Consider the following 27,388-nt stretch of genomic DNA (forward strand, 5'->3'; position numbering starts at 1 on the left):
AAGAAAGTCTTTCCAACAAACTGTGCTGTATCAACTGGGTAAACATTCAAACAAATGAACAAATGAATCCTAATGCCTCTGTCCTTACACCACACATATAAATTAATTCAAGGCAGATTGTAGACTGAAGCAGAAAAATTAAAGTGATAAACTTTCTAGAAGGAAATTCAGGATTGCACATGCACTTCTCTGACCTTGGGGTGAGCAAAGTTTTCTTAAAAGAGGAAATGATAAAGGACTTATATGCAGACTATATTAAAAACTCCTCCAGTTCAATAACAATCAATAAACACTCAATAAATAAATTTTTTAAAAAAACAGTCCAAAGAATTGAATACAAACTCTTCACAAAAGAAGATGTATGAAGAGCCAGTAAGACACATGATAAAATACTCAACATCATTAGTCATCAGGGAAATCTAAGATTGGCCAAGCTTAATAGATTTTCGTGTTCCTTCAGGAAAAGGAAAATCTTTGTAATTTGGAAAAGAAATACTCCAGCCTCTCTGGGGGAAAAGGGTTTCCTGTCAACCCCAGTACTCTGAAAGAGGTAAGCTGTGATTTTCCGTGTCCCCCTCTATCACCTTAGAGATCAAGAGCTGTGCCTCCGTTTTAGATGATTAACTAAATAGGAAAACATTAACTTGAGTGACTTGGAAAGCATCAATGCTTAATGGTTTTCCTGCCTTTTATTTATGCTTTGAGGATTTCACAGATTATCTTTGTGTTTAGTGCAGGTGCACTGTGTGTGTTTGTGTGTGTGTGTGCAAACCACGCTTGACAGCGACATTTGGGTTAACTTGGGGCTTCAGACAAGTTAAGATCCAAACCAAGATTAGGTCTTAAATTCTCTTCTTCTCTGCAATGTCCTTCTTCAGTTCCTCCTCTTTCTTATGTTACTTCTCCTTCTCCTGAATCTGACAGCAAATGAAAATGTCTCTGCACATTTGGTAAGATAGCCTGGTGCCTTTCTTTTCTCTGTCTCTTTTCCCCCCAATGTTGTTTGTGCTCTCTCCCCCCCTAACTTAGAAAATCCTATTTGCATTAAGCTCCACACATTCTTGCTCCCAAACATCCATCTTTCTGAAATACTTTTTTTTTTGGAGATACGCTGCTACAATGGAAGAATATTTTAACTCTAATTTGGAAAGTCATAACCCTGACTGGGAAAGAAAATAGTTGTTTGTTTGTTTTTTTAGCATAGTTGACACACATGCGACATTAGTTGTAGGTGTACAACATCGTGATTCAGCAAGTTTGTATGTTACCTGCGCACACGAGTGTAGCTATCATCTGTCCCAACTAAAAGTAATTATCTTTTAACAACTTAATATCTTTTTATCTATTTAATATCTATTTATCTATTTAATATCTTAAATATCTTTTTAAACAATAGCAAAGTTAAGACTTCCTACATAGGAAGTATTTTGTGTGTGAGTATAGGTGTCTGAAGTAGAGCTCATCACAGAAGAAGTATGAATAATGTAGATCTTGGAAGCATTTTGTGAAAGAGCTTTATTAGATGATTCAGTTTCATAGTTTCTCTCTATTATTCAGAAGATGGAACTCACAGATTCTGTAGACACAGGTTCACAGTGGATGGAGTGGAGCGGAAGAAGGGAACATCGGTGAGGTGGGCAGGGACCAGGTCTTACGAGGTGTGTTAAAGAAATATGGTTTATCATATGTGGCTGGGCAGTCCTTGAGTGAGAGATTTTAAGCAGGGAGGTGATATTATTTGATATCCATTTGTTAAGCATCCCTCTGGGCCACTGGCCCAGTTTATGAGGAGTGAGAGGAAAAGCAGAGGAGCTGGGAGGGAGAACATTGCAGTAGTGAAGGCTGGAGATGCTCCTCTCTTGCCTTCATGCAATGGCAGAGAGATGGAGGGAAATAGTCAGATGCAGACATATTTTGGAGGCAGAGTTGACAGTTCTTGCTGATAGATTGGATGTAAGATTGAAGTAAGTCAAGGGAGGTATTAGGAATGAGGTCATTCTTCCAGTTTGAGTCATGAGCTGAACAGTAAGGACCTTTTCCTGAGGTAGTGAAGACTGGGGACAGCACAGGCTTAAGAGGGAAGATACATGGGTTGACGCTGGATCTATTGAGTTTGAAGGACTGTGGCATCTGAGTGAATTAGATAAACTCTAGCATCTTTTTACTTCTTGGTACAAGAAAATAATCTTCCCTTTTCTGCTAATGAGTTCTTTTTCTGTGCAGACTTCCTGATGCCAAAAGCCTGTTTGGTTTTTGACTATTTGTATGTCTCCAAGTCTTCTGTTTGTTGGGTAACTGTGTTCTCTTTCATGGACTAAGCCGACTTGGCTCACGAGATGTTTTTAATTTCTTCCTTTCTTCCTCTCTCTCTCTCTCACCATCTCATTCTTTCACCCCTCTCTCTTTTTTTAAGGAGTTATTAATTTATATCTAACTCTTTCAAACAAGTGCCACTTTTGACAAATGGCATACATGTTTGAAGCAATAAATCAGGTTATACGGTCTATGACATATAAAGAATCAAATCTTTGTTTTGAAACACCGTGCTGTCAACTGAGCATTCATTACCAAAGACAAAAGGAAATTTAAGAATCCAGTTGTCAACTTCCTTTCTTCAATTTAATCTTCTGAAACTTTACATGGTATCTATTGCCATGAAGTTCAAGACTGTATTCAGCAGCATTTTGAAACCTACAATTTATAGTCAACTTTAGCTTTCCCCACTTTGCCATAATTATAAATCAGTAAAAACCTTGCTTTCCAGCCTGAAATTCTTGCTTCACCAGCATAATGATATCTTGCCTACCCTGGAGCCACTCTTTTAAAGGATTGATGGTCTAATAGAGGATCCCAAGTGCTAAACTTAACTCAATTTTACCTTTAAAAGAGAAATATTATTCTATACTCTTTCTTCTACTTTTCCCACTGTTTTGTTGATACGGTGAAAATTACGATTGGTCTGTACAAATACTTTCCATGAAAATTTATAAGTGCCTTTTCTTCAAATATAAATTTGGGAGTTTTGAATCTTGCAGGTTTTGATTCATGGGTGTTTTATTGAAGCTGAAGCCAAAACTGAATCATTGTCATGGGCAATTCTCTGTCCTGGGGTAGAGCTGGAGGGTTGGGGAAGCTGCCTTGAATTGAAAGAGCCTTGAGCTGCAACTCTCCTGCAGGTTCTCTGTGTGTGTGTGTGTGTGTGTGCGCGCGCGTGCGCACGTGTACACATTTATCTTGCTGGGGAAGGCTCAAGAGGAGACCTAAAAGCTAGATTGCATTACAAATAAATTAGTATTTATAAAATTTCTCTGTACAAAAGCCTGAAGACTTCAGCCCACTTTTACTCACACTCTAACTTGTAAAAACGGAAAAAAAGAGGAAAATCTAAAAATAAAGATTTGTGGAAAAGGTTCCTGAAATATGGAATGAGAGATTGCATTGTAAATTTTATATCTCAGATTTGTGCGTGTGTGTGGTTATTTTAAATGTTGTATAGTGACACCCTTATTCAATCAACAGAATGAATGCTGTTACCTCTAGAAAATCTAAAATTGAAGGTTTTAGGTTGTTTATATATAATTTAGTCATCTTGACTTCACCCCCCCAAATTATGTGTAATGCTTGTAATATCACTTTTCAAGATTAAGCATCATAAATTCATTTTAATTGCTGATGATTCCCTTAATGCAACATTTGGTCGTTCCACAGATACTTGGCTGTGCCGCTCAAAGCTAACTCCATTGTACTGGGAGCATTAATACTCTTGCATGCCTCAGCTTTTGCTTTCTTCATGTTTAACTTCTGAATTCCTCCTTTTAGGGCTATATCAGTGTAAATGAAATTAATGAGCCATGTGTCAATTCCACGAATCTGTCCCCTTCCACTCAGTTCCCCGCTGACGCTGACGCTGTTGCCACTGGGCCTACCACAGCTGTGCTGGTGAGCCAGCCACAAAATAAAGAGGTGTGTTGGCATGACATTTCATTCGTTCACTGCTTTCCTCATGTCAGAGATTAACCCATGGTTACCTGAAAATGAAGGTGTGTGTGACCATATACATCTGGTTGACCAGAGGGCCAGAATGATGCTGAGTTTGAAAAACATACCCACCTGGGGCACTGTTTTGTGACTCTTCACACTGGAAATTATGAAATATATGGTGCAGAGTGGAGTACCAGGAGAATTAAGTTCAAAATAATAAAATCTAGATCGGAGCCCTCTGACCCAACCTTGTTTTCACAGAAACCAAAAAGCCTTTCTCAAATTGTTTGCTTGAATCATTTTTCCAGTTTGATTTTGTTTTCTCTTGTGTTAGTGGGATGGATTTTTTTTTTTTTAATGTTATGCCTTTTTAAAACATCTGGGGAGGGGCAAAGAAGAGTAAATTAAAGTATCTTCTAATTGTTCCAAGTTGTTCCCAGAGTAGAATTTTAACAAAAACCTAAATTGAAAGATCCTGCCCACCATTTGTGACTTCTTGATTAAAATACAAGAAAACAGAATAAGGAGATTATCGATTTCATTTCTTTGTCTTATTCTTTCATTTCATATGGACACATACATACTTTTTCTTTCTCCTATAAAGCAAAGATCACCTGTCTGTTCTGGATTTATGTTTCCTTCCACCCTCTCTCCTCATCCTGTCACTCAACCTCCATCAGCCCCTTGGCCCGAAGTCCTGGCTCCGTCTGTCGATCCTTTCCCATTAAATGACACACCTCCTCCTCTACCAGCTAAGAAACACAGAAGGCAGCGGCAGCAGCAGGAACAACAGGTAACTAGGCACTGGTGTGCAGAGTCTGAGACTTTGACCTTGACAGCAGTCACTGACGTGGAATCTTTCCTTCCACTTTTCCAAAGGTATTTTGTTAAAGAGACAAGTACCTATTTCTTTGCTGGGCTTTCTTTTATTTGGTTGGCTTTTGCTCTTATGCTTTTTTTAAGGACCTTTAGTATTTTTTAGGGGTGTTAGGATTGTCCTAAACTTTGACCCCTTGACTGTCCTCTCTTGACTTTTGATATGTTGAAGCTAGATATGTTTTATATCCTTACACTTCAGTTCCCATTCAGCCAAAATAGTGTAACTTGTCTCAGGTAGTTTTCAAATGCTACTAAGTATTTCCATTAAATCCATGCTATAAAAAGTTGCTGTGTCAGCATAAAATATTTTTCTTACACGTTACCGAAATCATAATGACATCATGCCCTCGCTATGGGTCATAATTCACTAAACATTTTACAACTAAATATCTCCTTTCTTCCTTCTAATGATCCTGTGAAATAAGAATCGATCTCCTTATTGACATTTAGGGAACTGAGGCTTACTTAGCAGAGGTAAATAGCTTGTCCAAGGTCACACCACAAGTAATGCATTTGGCTCATAGAAATTTTTATTGATCACCTATTTTTAAAAAGTTCATTATGAATGCCACCCTTCTTTTAGTACATCTAGTATATAATCATGCATAGGTATTCAAAAAGTCTCTTTTGAGGGTACCTTTCAACTATCATCAAATTTCTATATGAATTTGGCCCCAGAAGATGCTAAGGAGTCATAGTCCTAGACAATTAGATGAGCCCTGCTTTGCTGGGCCCAGCCATTACATTTCTCAAAATTATCTTTATTGCCTTTTACCTGTTGTTAAAGGACTATATCTCCTCGCTACTTTTAGGTTAATAAATAGTAACTAGTGTAAGTAGATAATATAAAGTTAAAATGCAGGTGTATTTCATGATTGTCGTGTTTAAAGGTTGATCATAAATTTGGTAACTCAGATTTGCATTAATTCTTATATATTTCAACAGCCTGAGCTTAGTATAAAAATGATCAAACCCCAAGAACCTTTACTTAGGAAATAACTTTACTACTCAAGACATTTTGGGGGGAGGCCCAGAAAAATTTGGATAAATTTCAAGTTGGCAAAAATTTTGCCTTAGGAATCTGGAAAAAAAAAAAAAAAGAAAGAAATGGTCAACGGAAGGGTTTTTAAATATGAGGGATTAGTGTAGGGGTTTCTTGACTTAGCTTTTTTTTTTTAATGAAAGAATAACCTAGAAGAATGCCTTATATGGAAGCATTATATGGATTTGAAGTGTTTTATGTAATTAAAATATTATTCCGACTTTAAAACAACTTCCCTGTTCACTCGCTCTTTCTCTCCATCTTCTCCCTTCCTTGTTCTCCTCACACTGGGATCTGTGCCATCACACAGAACTGTCCAGAAAGACAAGGGGAGAAACTGCTTACTTGCTTTGTCCACTGGCTGTTCCGCCATCCACATGGCGACCATCATAATAATTTGTAAGTTGTCCTGAGGCCCCAAGGCTGCAGGAACTAACTATGAAAGTGAAAGGTGGATTTTTTTTTTTTTTAAGTTTCTTGGTTCAGTAATAAATTCTTCCAGTGTCTATGTATCTTACCAAATGCTAGCCCTAGTCTGTTAGTGAACACAAGTATAAGTTTATTTTTTAAAAAATTCTGTGTTAAAATTCCAAAACTCCTTTGTAAATGCATACTTCTGAATTTCTTCAGTGACCTCTTTCAATTAGTCAAGTTTTGCTATTCTGCTTTACATTTGCATTTAAAGCATTTTAGAAGTCTGGAAGAAAGGAAAAAACAGCATAAAGAAGGCCTCTATCTGAGTGACACTTTGCCTCGAAAGAAAACCACACCTTCCATATCCCCACATTTCAGCAGTGCTACTATGGGGAGAAGCACCGCCCCAAAGGTAGGATGTGGGGTGAACCATGGGCTTTGCATTCAGTGAGTCTTCTTGTCCTCATGTTGGCCAACATTGCAAAGGCTCTTAAATAAAATGCCAAATAATAAACCATTAAGTTTGCTTGTTGGGCAGACAGAGAACTATATTGCATTTTCTATCCTACTCAGAGGACGTACTGAATTGTACGTCCGGGACCAAAGAACCTGGGCCTGGGTATTTTCTACCATCACACAAGTGGTGGAGAGCATGCATTTACATGACAGATTCCCCATGACTGCCTCCCAGATCCGGAAATTGGAGGATATTAACTCTGGATTCCAGGAATAATAGCCACAAATATTTACTGAGAGCATTTCTGTGAGCCTGACCCTGCACTAAGCCCTTTATATGGATTGTTTCATTTTAAAATCTGGCAGCACTCTTCAGCCAAGGTACTCTGTATTATCCGCATTGTAGGTACGGACAAACAGGTGTGAAGAGACTAAGCGACTAGCCCAAGCGCTCTCAGCTGGTTAGCAGTGAAGCGGGACAATGAACCCCCGTGGTGTGACACTGGAGTCCTCACTCCTGTTTTGCTGATGTGTCCAGGGGGGTCACTGCAGAAAGAGGGGGAAGGGCAGATGAGAAAGAGGTTCTGAGTGAGCCAGGCTTTGGGGCCTTTCCCTTGCCTTCGATCAGAGTAACTTTGTTTGAATCTATTTTATAAACTGGGGTCCCTACTATATAGCACACTAAGATTTTCTATTTCGAAAGAGTACAATATTGAGTAGGTTTCTCCAGTGTTGAGGGGGAGCAGGACATTGGTACACTTGTAGCAAGTAGACCTCTTCTCTTCCTTGTGCATGATGTGCCTGCATTCCTGTCCCTGCACCTGCCCCCGGCTCCTTGTGCATGAAGAACTGAGTTGTCCTTTAAGGTGGTTTTGGACAGCGTTGCCCCACCTGTCTTCATTTTTGGAATTGCTTCCCCTGCAGAGATTGCTGTAACGTTGAGCCCACCGTGGGGCTCCTTAGAAGGGTCCGTGACCGGCCTTCGCCACTTAGTGTGAATTACAGGGACGCCTTCGCTCCTCCTTCCTACCGTCCCTGCCTACTGGGCTTACCCTGGAGTTTTGTAGGCAGGGATGTGGCCCTGTCCTGAAGGACCCTGTGGCGGCAGTTTGCCTGAAGTGTCTCCTCCCGGTTCTCACAGGCTCACCTGCCCCTGGGACAGAGCAACAGCTGTGGCAGCGTCCTCCCTCCCTCGCTGGCAACCATGACCAAAGACTCAGACTCTCGGAGGACGCTCAGAGGTACGTACCTATTCAATCACACATCGTGTCTGTGGGTAAGAACAGGGGTGGGGATCATTAGAGAGGGAACAACCAAAATCCTCGGTTTTATCCTTAACGAGTCTTCCTTGGGGAAGGATCTCTGTCGCCTTATTGTTGTACTAAGGTAACTTTTCCTGTTATACATATGGCAGGCACCTTTTAAACATACCCACCGCACTTCCTCAATTCAATTGAATTCCCAAACCAGGAAGGCTCCTCGAGAATGACTAACCTTCCCATTCTGTAGGAAGAAAAGAGAGGTGGTGGAGATCCAGAGAGATCGCCAGTGGCCTTAACGAAGCCATGTATCTGGTCTGCGGGCTGGGCCACTATTCTGTTGCGACATATGCTAAAGAGTCATTGAGAGGACACACTAGTGGCCCAGGACCACATTCCCATTGGGCTTTTCATGGGGTCTGAGCCTTTCTTCTATGTGGTTGTCACGTTTCGTGTAGACTTAGATCCTGGGCATCTTTTATTTCTTAGAAATAATACACTGCATTTGTCATGGAGTTGTCGAATAGTCTTTGTGGCGCTCGGAGAAGTTACTATAATGCATTTCCAGAGGTGAGCTTCTCATCGAGAGGATTAGAGTTGTGCCAACACAGTCATTTAGGTCAACAGTTTGTATGGGCCCCAACTTTTGACCAGACGTGGTGCTAGAGACCAAGAATGCAAATAAATGACACAGTCCTCACCCCCTGAACATGCTTGTACTCTAGTGAGGAAGAAAGATACATAATAGATGATTTAAGGAGTCCTGAGTGGTTCAGTCAGTTAAGTATCTTCAGTTCAGGTCATGGTCCCAGAGTCCTGGGATCGAGCCCCACGTCAGGCTCCGTGCTTGGCGGGGAGTCTGCGTCCCCCTCTCCATCTCCCCCTCTCATACTCTCTCTCTCTTGCTTTATCTCAAATAAATAAATAAAATCTTAAAAAAAAAAAAAGATGATTTAAATGAAATGTGGTACATGCCGTAATGGGGGAATGCCCAGGATATAAAGGGGGCTGCCGATGGATTGGTGGCCATTTGGGCTCTAAATGCATTCACACATTAGTAGAATTGAAACCCTTCCCTCCAACCAGGCTGGAATTCAGTTCTGACTGCTCACCCCTTCTGCCAGTGGTACCAGGGGATAAACACAGGTTTCTCGCCAAAAGAAAAAAAAAAGAAATATATATATATACATATATGTTATGTATATATAATATATGGATTTGTATATATAAAATGTTTATATGTATGTTTTATATATATATATATATATATATATATGCATATATATATATATAGCTCTCTCTCACTTGAATGAGGTTTTTGAATCATCACCAGATGTGGTTTAAGAGTTCATAGAGCTGTAGTGTTCGTAAGAGAGGTTTATAATGCATGAATGGTTTACAGTGTTAACATGTGAATCAAATACAGTTGATTGAACTTCACTTTTATTTTCTTTACTATAATTTCTTAAGCTAAAATATCTCTTATGATTTTTAAAGTTAAGATATCTCTTATGATTTATAAATAATAAACATAAGTGAGTCTTGATATTTTGGCTCTCGTTTATCATTGTTCACTTGTGGGTCAAGTCCATTTTCTGTTAAAGCATTTTTCTGTGATATTTATAGACTTTTTCAATGGGTTTTTTTCCATTGGCTGAAGACATCAGAGCTTGGATTGGCCACAAGACCACATTTTATGTCAAAAGTTATTTCTTAAGGAGTAATAAAAACCAGACCTTTATACTAACCAGAGAGATTTGCGAATTCAAGAGCTATTAAGATTATCGTGTAAGAAGATTCTTAACGAGAATTTTGGTGAAACCAAAGGATCTTTATTTTTCTAATCTCCTTTTGCCCAACAAAGAATGGGAATCCCCATGCTGGTTTATAGAGGAAATGTGAGCCAATTCCATTAAGGCCCCATTAAGGATGAACTCCGCAAAATCCATTGACTCAGCTATCTTTCTGCTCTGGTCCTTCACCGATGTGCTTTCCTTTTGTGTATCTGGGAAGACTGCGGCTGCATTCTTTCCTGCTACAGCTCTCCAGCGGGGTTCTTCTTCAAGAATTTCATGTGGTGCTGATGGGGCAACTTCTGAGGAAATCGAGAACCATCCTGTGTGTGTTGGTCCCAGCAGAGGTGATGTGTCTTGTGAAGCCAGAGGAAGAGGGGCAGGGAGTGCAGTTCTCAGAGCCACAATAGACCAGAAAATTGGCAGAATTTTCTCCTAAGACCCTACAGGTGGCCCATCCCCAGGAGGGATGAATCATTATTGCATTTAGAATTGTTTCACTAACACAGTTTTGGCTTCACTAAAATGGCAAAGGCAAGTAAAAGTCCATGGTTTTGAAAAAACTGGACCCAACATGTTTTCATTAACTCAGATGTAATAGATCTTACCATTTTGGGGGGAGTTACACAATTAACATAAGTGAACTATTTTTTTTTTTTTTTTTTTTTGCTGCTTGTTCATAATGGATACATCAAGAACAATGGTGTAAGTAACAGCCCTCCTTCCGTCAGCTCTGTTTTCCTAGAAAAAAGATCTCTGAGAGCAGAGTTTAAAGCAGAGAGCCCAGGAGCTCAGCTCTTAAAGTTGTAATGCTTATTGGCTTTTGTACCACTTGTGAAATGTTCCTTTGTAAGCTCTCAAATGAATGAAATCTTTGTCCTTTTGTTTTCTGTTAAACGCAGGAAAGTCCAAGAAAGGTATGACAAACCTCCTCGCTTGGTGTTTTTTTGTTTTCAGCAACTAGTGAAAGGTCATTGTTAAGTCATCTTTAAGAAATGATCGGATTTGAAACTGTAAAATAGTGCATTTTTAGCCAAAGGATCATACATTTTATACAATAGAGAAAAATTGCTGCACGTTTGCTAGAAACCCAATCCTGAGGGCAGCTGCTGTTCACTCAGAGGGGCAGCTGCAGGAGCCCCTTTGTTTTTATTACAAGGTCAGACCCTGCAGGAAACCGGGGCGGGTGGGGGGGGGATTGTTTTGCAAGACTCAGAATCTAGATAAAGATCAGAGTGGGCATTGTCAAGTATGTAGGCTAAGTGTAAAACAGGAGGCTTCTCCTTTCTAAAGAGCAGGTATAAATAAGCCCGCTACAAGGGAGGAGGGAAGGATTTAGGACGCTCCTACTTATTTATTCCATTTATGCCCATTGTAGAACACCGACCTGGAGGAGTGAAGACCAGTTTGCGTGACTGGCTTGCATAAATGAGATGCTTATGACTGGGACAGGGTGGCAGAGATGCAGGGTGTCAGAGGACGCCCTGGTTATAGAAAATTTGAGGGACTGTGCTTTGAATAACTGAATGGCATTTGATAAATCCTAGCTCTTAAAAACTATGTGCTGCTGTCTGCCGAGGAAAAAGAACTGTTTTATCACTATGATCTCATTTTTATTCTCCCTGTTTTCTGGTTGGCGAATATGTGTGAAAGATGTTTCATTCCAAACGTTATTGACTAACCGTATGCATGTATCTGAAGCTTATTATTATTTTTTAACTTCCCAGGTTCCTCTGTAAACTCAGATGGAATCTGGAAGTGTGAACATCCATCTTGCCTTGTTAATCTGGTGTTGTGACTAACACTGCCGAGGATGGCATGTTGAACGTGTCTGTTTTCCTGGTCCCCTGTCATCCTTTTTGATCTTGTCTCTTTCTCCCTTTCTCCGTCTTCCCCCTTCTTCGTCCGTGACTCCTGACTCATCCTGTACCTTCATCTCCTGGCTGTGGACTATGGTTAGGAAGAATGAATTTCTCAGCAGGTGAGCTACACTAGGCTAATTGTCAGAAAGACAGATTAATTTTATCCTCTTAAACCCAGATTATAACCTTAAATCATCTCGTTTTCTCTATTAAGACCAAATAACTATTTAAAGTATACGACACGGGTGCCTGGGTGGTTCAGTCAGTTAAGTGTCCAACTCTTGACGTCGACTCAGGTCATGATCCCAGGGCTGCGGGATCAAGCTCTGTGTTGGGCTTGCATGGGGCTTGGAATCTGCTTAGATTCTCTCCCTCTCCCTCTGCTCCACTCCCCTTTAAAAAAAAAAAAAAGGAAGGAAACAACACACATTTGGAAGATATTGGCAACACTGTATATCCCACAGTGGCACAATAGTTAAGTCACAAAGGAGTTTTCAGAATTCATAGATAGGCGAGAATAGGAATGAGAAATGGGCCTTGCACGTCCTCTCTCCTGGCTCTCTTGGACAGTGACGAGACTTGAGTTGGTTTGGGTTCCTTGCATGGGCTCTGCTGAGAGCCGAGCCTCAGACACTGTCAGCTCTCCCATTATAAACCTTATAACTTCCCTCCAGTGGCTATTTCTGCCTGGGTAGACAGGATGTAGAGCCTTTACAAGGCCTTCTTTGCTTTCTAGTTGCTGTCCCACTGCTGAATGTTATTCTTGCTACATAATTTAAAAACAAAAACAAAAACAACCAAGTAGTCTCAGGGTTTGGGAAAGTCTCATTTTTCCCAGTGCACTTAACTTCGCCCCCCACCCCCACCCCAGATAGTAGATATTCCACTTCCTTATTTAGCCACCGCCGAAACCGGAATTTATGGATGAGAAAATGGATTGACCCAGCAGCTCTTTAGTTCATGACCTCCCCATACTAAATAAATGGGGATCATGTGGTGACCAGGACACCTGGGTCCCTCTCCCCGGGATAGCTTGCCCCTGTTCTGGGTTTACCTAGCTGCACGAGCACTTCTTGGACCTCCCACCAGGGGTCCTCATTTGGTCCTGTTGCTCTCCTGGGATGTTTCCTCCATTAAAAGTCTCTGTACCTTCGGACAAGCAGGCCAGAGCCTGGGTCCCAAAGCCAGCTCTTTGGAATCATACAGGTGCAATTCCAGAATCACAGGGAAGAGGTCCAGGCCTTTATTTGTGATTGCAGAAGTAACTGAATTTTTTGAAGTTCAGGAGGGAGGAGGCTAAGTAAGCCAGGTGGTCGCTGAATTCACTGTGATTATTAGTAGAGGGTTGCCAGGTGGGAGAAATGAGCCTGTCCCTGAGGTAGAACATTTCCACTCACCCTGGAAACAAAATTCCTGTGCCAGGAAATACATGCTCATCATTAGCACATTACTTCATTTAAATCTAAGGCACTCGCTCATCCTACCACCAGAAGGGTGGAAGGTTCTCTCAAGCATAGAGCCCAACTCCAATGAATAATGGGGCAACCTGGAGGATTTGTGTTCACAACCCTTAGTGTGCTGCACATAGCCACACGGCTGGCCCTTGTGCCCACATCTGACATCTTTGAGTCATTTTAGTGTGCTCTTTCTTCACCTGAGGGTCATAAGTTCATTTTCTTATTTGCAATACTTTTGGAGGAAAAAAAAAAAGTGGGTGATCCGAGGATCGGGACCCACCATCTTCTCTGCTCCTCCAAGAGGGTGTTTGTGGCATCATAGGGATTCGCCTTTCCTCATGTCAGTGCCAAGGAGATAATTCTCGTATGTTTTCAATTCCGTGACTGTCTTTTAGGGAATTGGTTTTCATACAACTGCTAGAAAGTGGCTTCCATGATGTCAGTGCCAGCGTCCACGTTTTCTTTGCCAGTAAGGCTTTTTTGAAAGCATTAGGAAAGATAACATGCGTGACTTTTTCAAATAATTTCTGGTATTGTTTTTTGTTTGTTTGTTTGTTTGTTTTTGTCCCTCTCCTTTTCATAATAACTGGAAACAATTTAAAAGGAGCGATTAATAATTCCAAAAATTCAAGTATCAAAGGTAAATATCTGAGTAATGATTTTTTTTTTTAAAGGCACAGGCTCCACGCTTATGAATGCACCGGCTTCACTTACTGCTCCCCACGTTAATCACTATGACTGATGGCCTTCTATCCGTAGTGTCGTGCTGTGCTGTCTTGTGTTGCATCTTCCCTTTGCTGAGTGATATGTGGCTCTTGTGTGTGTATTTGTAATATCTAATTACAACTTATATTAAGGAAGGTTATTTCCCCAGAAACGCCCTCAGCTGAACTAACATATTTGCACTTTGATATTTAAAACGACTGCAGGCAAACTCCCTGTGGAACTAAAATCATTTTACAGAAATGTATCCGATGCTTTGTTAAATCCTCACGGATGTGGCTTCTGTTTTTTGGACATTTTTCATTACCAATTAAAAGCCTCAGCAAGGGTAGGTATAGCGCAAGGAAAGAGGCAAAATTCAAATGGTCCAATCATTAACTCTTATTGGATCTGGTAGTAAATTTGATGAGGGAGAAAGGGGTGGGAACCTACTGTTGGCTAGAGAAACATGTTTTTAATGCGTTGAGGAATTGGTTTATCACTTCAATGTCTGCATCCTGCCTGTATGGTACACAGAGAAAGGAAGAATAATTTAACTTTCATTGCCCCAAATCAGCCACTAGCAAGCAAGCCAGAGCAACAACACGAAGTAAAGCCAGTGATCTAACAGGCCAGTTGAGCAAGTACCAAGGTAAGGAGAAAGCCTGGGACTGAGAGCACTTTGGCTGCTCTTGATGTGAGTTCTACATTGTCCTATGGTTGGCCAGCACTAGCTGGCTGAGGGCTGACGGCAAAGGCAGAAAAACAAGAGAGCTCTGTATATGGTAATTAGGAGGGGTGTGCCAATTGGGAGAATTGTTTTAAATCATTGGCTGTGGATGTTTTAAATAATGAGCAGGCAAGGAAAATTGAAAAAAAGAGTAAGAAAAATGTGCAGTTTGGATTTTTACCAGATTAAAAGTGTTAGTGGTAATATGAGTGAGATACAAGTTTCTTAAATCCTGTACCTCGATGGTCCGCCTGCTGTTTTATGACCAGATGGAGTGGGTGTGTTCCATAAATTTGAATACCATTGAGGAATTGACTGTCCTAAGACTACACTATTGCTTGTCACCAGGAGTCATCTGGCTTCCCTTGAACCCAGCTACTTTTAGAAGATACAGGGCCTTTCATTGTGTTTCTGTTCTGGTTTGGTTTGCCTGTTTGTGTGTGTATGTGTGTGTGTGTGTGTGTGTGTGTGTGTGTGTGTGGTTATATTCTCAGTCGCGCTGAGATGTGGGAATGGCAAAGGAGAATGTGAGATGATCCACTGGCGGAAAAGATCACGCCCAAGACCACCTCGCTTGCACTGAGCATGATGCTGTGTCTTTGATCTTCTTGGCTTCAAAACAAATTAGACCAAAGTCCAAGTTTTGTACGCAGATGTTTTGGGTTGCTGGTTTGAGTCTCAGAAGATCTGAGACTAGAAGATGAGGCATACTAACATATTTATGGCTCTTTCCTTAGGGTATAATCACCAACAGATGAGTGAAGGACAAAGGCAGAAATCTTCTGACTTTTACAACCGCACAGCCTCTGAATCGAATGTCTACTTGAACAGTTTCCACTACCCCGACCACAGCTACAAGGACCAGGCCTTTGACACGCTGAGCCTAGACAGCTCCGACAGCATGGAAACCAGCATCTCTGCCTGCTCACCTGACAATATCTCTAGGTAAGATGTATTCATTGTTGGGGCTTCCAGTTTAGAAAAGCACCTGCTGGTCTCATAAAGTAAAGGCATCAGTGTGGAACAACATGTATGTACAAGCCCAGATTTCTGAGACATAGTCTATGGGGCGGAAGAGGGTTGAGTGTCATGGCAGCCTTTGAAAGTAATTTCCTTGTATCCTGTGTGGCTTAACCTGTCAGACATCATATAATCCGTTTTTCTCCTTTACTCTCTTTCTTTACATTTGAGTTCACGTGTATACTGTGCTTCAAAATTTACTTGCCTCTGTTGGTTGATTCCAAGACTCATTAAGACTCCTTTTGATTGAATAAAGAAATCCGACAGTATAGTAAGAACTTCGAAGGATTTCTTACATGTCTGTTTCATTAAGAGGAAGGGTTTAGAACTGTTCCACATATTAAAATTTTGGTAAGGATTTAATCATTCACATCCGTATTCATACTTTGAGGCAAGCAAAGATGGTCTTATGGAATTTGGGCTAAAAGCACATCTAAAATATAGATCTGGTCCTAGTACTCTGCCCCTTCAAAAACTACTCCCCTTTGAGTAAAGTCACATCCTAGAACCTGCATTCTGGATCCATCCCAACTTGCCCTTCACTCTCTCCTCCTGACATGCCTCACAGGGCTTCTTCTTAATTGAGAGGATTATAAATACTCAAATCTCTGTGCCTTTGACCATATTGGTCCCAGGCCTGGAATCAAGTAGTTTATTCACTCATTGATTTACAGGCTCCTTCATTCATTCCACGAATACTAATGGAGTGCTCTAGAGTCAACAGTGGGCTGGCGTTGGGTCATGCTAGCTGGCAAGTGCCAGATGTGCATATTTTCACCTGTGTGTGATCAGTGATGTCATGTTGGTAGTTTGAAATTGACCATGATGGGAGTATATACTCCACATAAATGGACATTTGCTATATGTCAAGGTTTTCATTTCCCTCCAGAGATCTGATTTACCAGCATGACACTGTCTACCATCAATTTATCCTTCCATTTGTGTATTCACTCAATTCCATACTTACTGAGCACCAGTAGTGTCTGACATTGTAAATATCTTTACCATCTCCATCCCTCTGCTCCCGTCTGAGCCTGGAGAGACTTTCCTTATCTGTTAGGCTTAAACTTAGGTTGGAAGCGCAGGAAAAGCTCTCCTTTAAGGCCTTTTCCTTCTGTGTTCCACTGCACTTGACTCTTTTTTCTATTATATCACTGATCACATGGCAGTATAAAATTTTCTCTTCAGTAATTAATTGGTGAATTCCTCAATGTCAAGGAGGCTGGCTGATTATCTTTTGATTTCTATACCCAGCAGAGATCTTAGCAGATGGTAGGTATTCAGTAAGTGTTGTCTGAGTAAATACCTCAGGATACAGTAAAATGGCCATATTTTCAATTTTGTTATTTTTAAAATTTTTGTTTGGTCTATTTTAATTGGCTGAATTGTTCACTCATTGATTTATAGGCTCCTTCATTCATTCATTCTGCGAATACTAATACTATGATTTCAACCTAAGAAACATCCAATATTCAGTAAATGTTAATTGAGCACTTAGGTGTTCCAAATGCAAACGTCTAGTTGGGTCATTGCCATTAACAAACTTCCCTCTGTTGGACTGAAGCCGCAGGCTGGAAGCAGGAGTGCTTGTACTCCTTGGGCAATGATCATGCTCCTTGAAGCAGATCACAGATCTTCGTCCTGATTTACTTGCTAAACTGTAAAATGGAGGGGGTCGTTTCTTGAATACAAGGCAATGATTAATTTTTAAACATTTTGATGGAAAATTACCATCCTGTAAATATAATTTAGTTCTTTATTTGAATAATTTGCTCTCCCCTCACCTATAAGAAGAGGATGACAGAGAGAGAGGGAAAGTAATATCAACAAAATGTACTTAGCTTTGGGTTATTTCATGTTTCACAAATGAAGTGAATATGAGACTTAACTGTAACCAGACACTATAGCCAGAAAATGTTGGCTATAGTGGGGAAATATATATATATATATATATATATATATATATATATAGGGTTGGGGAAAAGGAGAAGAAGGCAGATGTTACATTCTGTGGTAAATAAAGTATACAGTGTATTTTCTTTTGGCATTAATGGGTAAAACATTAATATTATTGGATATACCCTATCAGAGAAGGAAAGGAATCTCTGGGGAAAAATATTAAAGCAACAATAAGAATTGTATTGCTGCTGCTTGTCACATGGGAATGACCTAAATTGAAAGAGGAGATTATGTAATGATAAAGAATAGGGCTTTGGGGGGCTCAGTCGGTTAAGCATCTGGCTCTTGGTTTTAGCTGTGGTCATGATCTCCAGGTCGTGAGATCAAGCCCTCCCATCAGCTCCATGCTCAGTAGGGAGTCTGCTTGAGATTCTCTTTCCCTGCCTAAAAATAAATAAGTAAATCTTAAAAAAAAAAAAAAAAAAAAAAAAAAGAGTAAAGCTTTTTGGGAGCTGCCATTATTATTTCAGGTTAGAAGGATTAGTGTTTCATGTTATTCAATATTAAAAGATGCAATAGCTTACTTTTTAAAAATTTTCACCTGACTACATTGGGGGAGACACTTGAGCGTGTGGAAGGGGTGGACATCAAACCAGCTGGCACTGGAGATGCTCTGGTGACACCTGCTGTCCTGCACTTGTCCAAGCCAGGCCAGTATGTGCTCAGAACAGAAAGCCTAGAATATTGAGCAATTATTCATAAATGACATTAAACTGACCAGATGTGGTGCTTTCTGTATAACAAGACACAAACAAACTCAGCCACCCAGCAACTATGATAGCTTGGTGACAAGAGGTATAAAAGTGGGCATTAAGAGCAAGAACCCAGGGCGCCTGGGTGGCTCAGTGGGTTAAGCCTCTGCCTTCGGCTCAGGTCATGATCTCAGGGTCCTGGGATCGAGCCCCACATAGGGCTCTGTGCTCAGCGGGGAGCCTGCTTCCCCCTCCCCACTGTCTGTCTCTCTGCGTACTTGTGATCTCTGTCAAATAAATAAATAAAATCTTTAAAAAAAAAAAAAAAAAAGCAAGAGCCCAGATTCCCAACATCAGAGGGACACCCCTGTTTCGGGGGCATTTGGTACTTAGTTGATATTTTGGAAACCGTTGACTATTCCCCCTCTTCCCAAATAATTGTGAACATTTTGTACCAATACTTCTTTGTTGAACTCCTGATAGCTTAACCCTTTATTTACCTGTGTTTTTAAGATTTTGTTTGTGTATTTGAGAAAACATGCAGGGAGGGGCAGAAGGGCAGGGAGGAAGAATCTCAAGCAGACTCTGCACTGAGCGCCAAGCCCGACGTGGGGCTCGATCCCACAACCTCGAGATCATGACCTGAGCCAAAACCAAGAGTCAGATGCCAAAACGACTGAGCCACCCACGTACCCCTATTTATCTATTTTTGAGCCGTCTGTAGTAGAGAAATACACTCTAAGCATTTGCCTGTCTCGGCATTTTTCCACTCTCTGCCTCTTCCTCCCCTCCAAAAATGGAAAGTAAATATTCATCCCTTCAAATGATCACTCCACACCTCTCATATTTAGCAGCAGGGAGCAGCAGCAGTGCAACAATGGGTACAGGAAATTACCCAAAAAGGATCCGCTTTAATTATAATTACCAAGCATTACGACTTCGGATCTGCACACTTAAGCACTGTGACAGGGCAAGAACTGAATTTATTTTTATTTGTTTGCCCTGTTGGTTTTTCTTAAAATGGTTCCCCAAGGTAGAGAATGAGAATGGTTCTGCTAAATACACCGAGAGAAGAGGACAGCATCACCGTGGAGCCCTCCTGGCAGGTGGTTACCCAGGACCACAGTCAGTTTGTATCCTTAGTTCACACAGACCTGCCCTAGCGGTGCTAACCGTCACAGATACCCAGTCATCACAGCCAGAAATTACCAATAGTATGTATTTCATTCGGCTGTCTGACCTGCTGAATGTCAAAAAGAAAGTCAAAGCCAAAGTAGAGATACCTGTCAAAGGCTTAGTATAAAAGGGAGAGGGAGGGAAACAAACATTTGGCTTCTGTACCACCATCTACTTTTAAAAAGTTCATGCTATCCTGGGGTGCCTGCGTGGCTCAGTCGTTAAGCGTCTCCCTTCTGCTCAGGTCATGATCTCAAGGTTCTGAGATCAAGCCCCGTGTCGGGCTTCCTGCTCTGTGGGAAGCGTGCTTCTCCCTCTCCCACTCCCCCTGCTTGTGCTCTCTCTCTCTCATTGTCTCTCTGTTGAATAAATAAATAAAATCTTTAAAAAAAAAATTCATGCTATCCTAAGGTAAGCTTGTATCCACTGTTATGATGGGAAATAATATGATAAACATCAGGCAAATGGGTAATCAGAAACTAATGTTTGGAATTTATGACAACACATCCTTAATAAGAACTTCTTAAAGTCAGGTAGCAAGAGGAAGAAGAGACTAACACATCTTCTCTTGGTGAGATTTGCTAAAGCTATGTATTAAAATACCCTGAAATGATATGTATGTTAAAGAGGCAATTCCATGCTGAAATTCTAAGGACAGAAGCCTGGTCTTGTGGTTTATTATGTCACAAGAAGCCATTTGTAGAATTACAGAATTACTCAGAGCTGTGGGTACATTGGCCCTTTGCTTTTTGTTGAGACATCATTTTTGTGTCTACTAGAAAGTTACTTGAGTCAGACTGTATGTTTGCTTTTTCAGCATCATGACTTACACCCTAAACAAACAAAAAGCTAAGAAAACAGATCCTGGGTTATAGAAAAACGGCAGTGGGGAGTCCATTCTGCATAAAACCTCTCTTCTGCTGAAATTACTGACTTGGCCTAGACCGTGCAGTGTTCTGCTCACTGCCTACAATGATATGTTATTATCACAATTGCTATTACTAATTTGCCAAGCCCTGACCTTGCCCTCATACTTGGAGAAAATGTTGGGGGAACTTGATCCTTCATTGTAGCTTAAATGCCAGCACTGTGCATGTGGGGCAGGGCACAAGACCGGTCATGGAGTTGAGGGCAGTCTGTGGCCGAACTTGGGTCTAAGGGATGCTTTCATCTGAATTTGAGATGCTTCAGATTTCTTCACATTAGGCAAAAGTTTGTATTCTGCTTTTTACCCTAGATAGTCAACAAACAGTGTCTGCATTTTATTCTAGGGCGTTCTTTGAGAAAAGATGCAGAAAAACAAAGTGATTTGGGGTGGGGGGCGGTGAGAGGCAGCCAAGCGCCAAAGGAACCAGATGTGTCAAACCATGTGAGAAATGGTTAGGAAGGGTTGGAGGGCTTGTTATGTTTTTGTAATATTCAAGGAGCTACTGGACAGAGGAAGGCTAGATGTTTTATGAGGAGTAATACTTTGTTGAAGCTGAAAAAATACCTGAGAAGATTAATTGAAAAGAAATATTCTGGGATACTGGCTCTTCTTTTTTTTTTTTTTTTTTTTTTTTTTTTTAAGATTTTATTTATTTACTTGAGAAAGAAAGAGAGAAAAGGAGCAGAGGTAGGAGCAGGGAGAGAGGGAGAAGCAGACTTTCTGCCAAGCAGGGATCCCTACGAGATGTGGGGCTCAGTCCCAGGACTCTGAATCATGACCCAGGCCAAAGGCAGCGGTTTAACCAACTGAGCCACCCATGTGCCCCCAGCTCCATGTAGTGGCAATACTGGTGCACTGATGGCCGTCTTGGAAAAGTTTTATGTGTCTTTGTGGAGAATTTTATTTAGCCCTCATTAGTTCTGTTCTATTTTGCTTTGCTTACTTATTTTTTGTATGCCATTGTTCTTTGCTTTTCTTCTTAAATTTGTTTCTGTTTTTACCTTTGCCTATGAAGTGAATATTCTAAAAAGCCCTAAAAATCTTGTATTTGCTATTTAGATTCCTTTACCCTTGGTGAAAGTTTTGTTTTTCTTTATGAATATGGTTTTTACCAAAGTTGGCCAGATACACAAAAAAACCTTCAGTTGATAAAACAGCAGAACATGACTGAGTAGGAGAAGTCGCCAAACTAGTCATCTTTATATCGTTAATGGCCTGATGACTCAGTATCACCAGCATCCTTACAGCAGTCACATGCAAGATCAGAAATGTGTGCCTGCCCTTACGAAGGTCAGAAGTTGGAACAATGGAAAGAAACATGATTCCTCCTATAATGTGGATGCACTTGAGAAGACAAAGATGAGTGTTGTGTTCTAGGTAATGCAGCATCAAGCTTATCTTCAGGGACATCAGACTCTCCTTCTGCATGGCAAGTGCTCAGTATTTCACTTGCTGACATTGGTGTCTGCCATTGATCCCATGGTATGACCAATCTAGACTTTTCCCTGCATTCCCATTGCAGCAGCCTCCTTTTCAGCATAGGCACAACCCTGAGGGGACAGAAAAGTAAAATGGCGGTGACAGAGTGTCAGAGCAGCAGGAGTTTTGCTAAATAAAAGTGGTTTACCTGTCAAGGAAATATTAACATCAAAAATAGCAAAAGTGGGGCTATAGAGAATAAGTAGGTATCTGTGAATACAAAGTCTTTTTTTAACCAAATAACCAAAGAAGCTTTAAAGTATATAAAATGTAGCTTTAAAAAGTAGGTGACTTTAGGATTCTACAGGTTATGAACACTCAGGTGGTTAAGTGTTAACGTGTATCATTGTTTTCATGTATCAAATGTTTTCAGAAAATTGAGTTCCTTTGGAGCAAAAGTTAAGACATTTATGGAAATATCGCCAAATAAGCAAATTGAATATAATTGGCAGAAAATTAACTATAAATATTATAAAATAAATGGAAAACACCCTGAAAATTTCAAAAAAATGAACAAAAAGATTTAAAGAAGATAACTATTTGAGAACTTACCCCCAGGATATGCCCAAATTACAGATTTATGAAAGACCATGGACTGAAAATATTTGTTTCTAACCAAGTTATATCCAACCCATTCCTCTGGATAGGTTTCAAGGAGCTCAAAGTCATACTTAGGCCAATAAATGGAAGCTAGATTTTGATTCAACTTATCAACATTCTAACAATGTTGTCTAAACAATGAAAGAAGGGATACAGTAAGTTTTTCTGTAATTAACAATGTTCAGGCACAAACTAGATGAAAAGATGAGTATTTTCTAGAAAGAACTAAAGGACAGATGGGGGTTAGACTATTGGTGAGTTTTTAAGACCTGAGACTTAGTGAAATTAAATTATTTATTTCCAAACCAATAGGAGACATAAGACATAGACACCTGATGTCACAGACAACACAATCGAATATAAACACGATACTGTGTGATTACAGGGCCTGATGTTTGTCTTTGGCTCTCTTAGCTGAGCTGATGAAGTGTGCCACTTAACATCTATGACCTTGATTGTTCTTGATAAAGAAGATACACATTCCTGTACAAATATTAAAGATTTTTTCTTTAATTCTTACTGGTTGAAAAGAACAGAACTTACCCTTTGTACCTCCCCCAACAGTTCATGAAAATGAACTGTTCTCTCTTTATCAGGAGAACACACCCAGCTAAAAATGGACTCAATGTAACCCTGCAAAGTACAGAGATATTAGTTAAGCTTCTAAGGACACAGCAGTCCTAAGGCTGTCCCTTTCCTGGATGGATGCAATTTATCTAAAAGACAATTTTTTAGAGTGGCTTTAGGTTCACAGCAAAATTGAAAAGAAGGTACAGAGAGTTTCCATATACCCCCTGCCCCCACACACGCACAGCCTCCCCCATTATCAACATCCCCCACCAGAGTGGTGCTTTTGTTACAAGTGATAAACATATATTGACACATTATTATCACCCAAAGTTACAACTGGGTTCACTTTTGATGTTATGCATTCTGTGGGTTTGCACAAATGTGCAACATCATATATTGATCATTATAGTGTCATAGGGAGGGTTTTCATTGCCCTGAAAATCCTCTGTGCTCGGCAGATTCATCCTCCCCATCCCCCCGCCACAGCCCACGCCACTTCAAACCACTGGCCACCACTAATCTTTTTTACTGTCTCCATGGTTTTGACTTTTCCAGAATGTCATCAAGTTGGAGTCAAACAGTATTTAGCCTTTTCAGATTGTCTTCTGTTACTTAGCAATATGCATTTAAGCTTCCTTCATGTCTCTCCATGGCTTGATAGCTCATTTCTTTCTTTTTTTTTTTTTTCCCAAAGATTTTATTTATTTATTTGACAGAGAGAGAGATCACAAGTAGGCGGAGAGGCAGGCAGAGAGAGAGAGAGGAGGAAGCAGGCTCCCTCCTGAGCAGGGACTTGATCCCAGGACCCTAAGATCATGACCTGAGCCAAAGGCAGAGGCTTTAACCCACTGAGCCACCCAGGCGCCCCAGCTCATTTCTTTTTAATGCTAAATAATATTCCATTGTCTGGAAGTACTACAGTTTATTCATTTACCTGAAGGATAGCTTGGTTGCTTCCAAATTTTGGCAGTTAGGAACGAAGCTACTGTAAAACTGCTGCTACTGATTTTAAGATAAACCATATGTACTGTGTTACTGTGGTCATTTATCTTAGTAAAGGAATTTAGCCCTGTGTTTGAAACATTCTAGATTTGAGTTGTTCAACAGTATCACATGGGGAGAATATACTAAGCATTATCCTTTTCATTTTCAGAAAAATCAATTTTTATGTAAATGCATCTGGCATGAATCCCTACTGTGTGCCAGGTGATGGAAGATACAGGAACAAAAGTGTCTCTGTCCCCAAGAGAGTCTAGAAAACAAGCATTTATTAAATGCTTAATTTAATAAATTAGGAAACAACATTGGTTCTCTATGGCTGGACATCAGAGTAAGGAAGTTTTGATCTACGTCATGGCTTTTTTTCTAAAACACTCAAATTAAATGTAAGAGAAAAATAACATTTTTGGTTAGTGTTAATCACTTCCACATTCTTTTCTTTCTCTTTATTTACCCTAACTGTTCTTACAGCCTTTACTCCTTTTGGTTTTTTCCTTCACTCATCTGAAAGATGTCTTTCTCAAGATGTATTTCTTTTGAGGCTCTGGATTCCCTTCATGGAGGTTCCCTCATCGGTATGGTGGATGAGTATTATTGACAAAACTGCCACCACCCTTGTGTTGCAACTTTAAGAGGTTCTTGTGTGTGGTTTTTTTTTTTTTTTTAATTGGCATCATCATGTGAGAAAGAAAAGTCCCTGTGTGTGTGTGTGTTTTTTTTTTTTTTAAAGATTTACTTATTTATTTATTTGGCAGACAGAGATCATAAGTAGGCAGAAAGGAGGCAGAGAGAGGGGGAAGCAGGCAGCTCCCCGCTGAGCAGAGAGCCCGACAATCCCAGGATTTTTTTTTTTTAAGGACCCTGAGATGGTGACCTGAACCAAAGGCAGAGGCTTTAACCACTGAGCCACCCAGGCGCCCCGTGTGTGTGTGTATTTTTAAAAGTAACCTCTACACATAATGTGGGGCTCAAACCCATGACCTGGAGATCAAGAGTCACATTCTCTCCTAACTGAGCCAACCAGGCACCCCCTAAAATGTCCACGTGTATAGAGGCATAGCAAAAAAGCAGCTGGGGACACACTTCCAAGCCAAATAAAGTGACTTCACACCATAGGTGTCATGTCTGTAGAACTTCGGTGATTGTCTTATTGGCCTGGTATCTCTGAACAATTAAAGAAACAGGAAACCCTCCCACGGTCTGTAATTTTTAGACTCTGGAAAAAGCATCTTGAAAACTCACTTCGTTAGATTTAGTTGGGGTTTGTTTATTTATGAGTAAAGCACTCTACTTTGGTATTCTCTTTCTTGCCTATAGTTTGTCTCCTAAACTGAGGTAAGTCAATGGTACCTACAGTTTTCAGAGCTGAATTGACTGGCCCACTCAGGCCAATGACTTTGCCAAATAACATCCTTTAAATGACCTTAGATTGTGTCACGCGCCTTCCAGGAAGCTGTGCGTGTGTGTGTGCATGCGTGTGCGCGTATGTGTATGTGTGTCAAGAGACCTCAATCTCAAGCAACATTCTTAAAAGGCCTTTGTGTTCTCTTCAGTGCCAGCACGTCAAATATTGCCAGGATAGAAGAAATGGAGAGACTTTTGAAGCAGGCTCACGCAGAGAAGACCCGGCTGCTTGAGTCCAGGGTAGGCATACTATCTTTACGCAAGAGGTCCCTGAGGCAGCGGTTCATCCTCCTGCACATGACAGGAAACTGTCCTTAGGTCTTGAGAAGCAATATAATCTTGAGAGTAATCACTCAACCCTGTTGGTCTCTTTTTTTTTTTTTTTTTTTTAATTTGAAAAGTAACGGTGGTAGAGAAGATTTCTAAGGCTCCTTACTGCACCACAACTTTTTGTAATTTAAAATATGTAGAGTGTCAGCGTGGACCGAAATGAGTGCTTTGTATTGCATTTTCCCTTTGATGGCCACTTTGTTTGCCTGCCAAGGAACAAGAAGAATGTCATATCTTTATGGACTCTCCCTTCCTTGCCAGCTTGTGTGAACTCTGCTATTATAATATTTAAAATCCCAAGTTATTGTGACTGTATTTCAAGCCAGAATCTGAACTTCCTTAGGAATCCCCCAAATGCCTTTGCATCCTGCCTTAAAGGGCCCCTCCTTTCCTTTTCTGACTTCCCTCTGAGCTTCCTCTGCCACTGACCTTAAGCCAGGAAGCCGCAGAGCAACAAAGGAACTGGAAGGACCAGGACTGATGGCCTTCGGTTAAACGGCCTTCGAAAGGAGGACTAAATGCCTCGATTAGTGTTGGGAGACAATTTGTGATCCTTTTTATTAAAAGTAGGAGAGCGGTGGTCGTCTGTATGAAATGACTGAATACCACAAGTGGGATTCTCACCTAACATTCAATTGTTGATTAAATGTGGAGGATGCCTTTCTGTGTGAGATGATTTTGAAAACTATGTGAGAGAGGTGATTTTAGTCTAGGAGGTCTATTGAAGCACCCAGGCTATACAACCAGCAGTTATCTAGTGAGAATTTTCTTTTCCATTAGTTGGAATCGTTAAAGGGTAACCAACATGTCTTAATTTTGTTCTGCATGATGATATTTAGGAACGAGAAATGGAAGCCAAGAAACGAGCTCTGGAAGAAGAAAAACGACGCCGAGAACTTCTGGAAAAACGATTGCAGGAAGAAACTAGCCAGCGGCAGAAGTTAATTGAAAAGGAAGTAAAAATAAGGGAGAAACAGAGGGCACAGGTTGGTGGGACAATCTGGATGGCTTAGAATAGGTCGCCCCCTGGTGGTCATTCTGCAGAAGACGGTCATGCTCCTCAGGATACCTTTCCAGACCCCGGGCGGCCAGCAGCCCTTGACATGTGACTGATAAGAGACAGATGGGGGTTCAGAGACCAAAAAATGTATGTTTATCTCAAAACTCATTGGCATCTACTAACCAAATGGCACATTTCTCTAGTCATGTGTGGTACATTTTTATGGGAGAGGCATTTTTCTTCTACCCCTTCTGTGCAGTATATTTAAAAGAAGCATGTTTTTTTCTAAGCAGCTTTGAAAAACGAAGTTTGACTTACCACTGAAAACAAATAGAACACCCAAACTGAACCTTTGGTTGAGGAAAAGAAGAGGGTCTAGTAAGCTATTTTTGGAAGCAAACACTCCAGAACAAATAACAATTTTACCAACCTAATTTCTTGGTAGTGTTAGTGGGTTTTTTGTTTTGTTTTGGTTTTCTAACCACTGTATTGTCACACATGTCCCTTTTCTACAGCCGTCCACACATATGTGCAAGGTCACTGAACTCAAACAAAACTCAGGAAAACCACGCATTTCCTTTAACTTCCTCTCTGGCTTATCTTAGAGTTTGAATCTCTGTCACTAAAGCTGCCTACATAATACATGTTTGCTGAGG

The 27,388-nt window shown here is 40.6% G+C and overlaps 1 protein-coding gene across 28 annotated transcripts in view; it reads left to right on the forward strand.

Moving 5' to 3' along the window:
- The window catches only part of PHLDB2 (pleckstrin homology like domain family B member 2), a 227,344-nt gene that overhangs the window by 191,533 nt on the left and 8,423 nt on the right, over positions 1–27,388 (forward strand). For 10 of the 28 annotated variants that reach the window (XM_045088342.1, XM_045088345.1, XM_045088329.1 and 7 more), the window contains 11 exons: positions 461–550; positions 3,820–3,963; positions 4,586–4,774; positions 6,588–6,728; positions 7,914–8,013; positions 10,727–10,741; positions 11,785–11,805; positions 13,748–13,783; positions 15,313–15,520; positions 25,552–25,642; positions 26,572–26,718. In XM_045088342.1, coding sequence (XP_044944277.1) covers positions 461–550; positions 3,820–3,963; positions 4,586–4,774; positions 6,588–6,728; positions 7,914–8,013; positions 10,727–10,741; positions 11,785–11,805; positions 13,748–13,783; positions 15,313–15,520; positions 25,552–25,642; positions 26,572–26,718 — 1,182 coding nt within the window. The other 18 variants (XM_045088349.1, XM_045088344.1, XM_045088351.1 and 15 more) reach the window with 16 other exon arrangements.

The sequence above is a fragment of the Mustela putorius genome, unplaced genomic scaffold, assembly GCF_011764305.1.
Source record: "Mustela putorius furo isolate JIRA1106 unplaced genomic scaffold, ASM1176430v1.1 tig00003834_pilon_pilon_pilon, whole genome shotgun sequence".
NCBI lineage: Eukaryota > Metazoa > Chordata > Mammalia > Carnivora > Mustelidae > Mustela > Mustela putorius.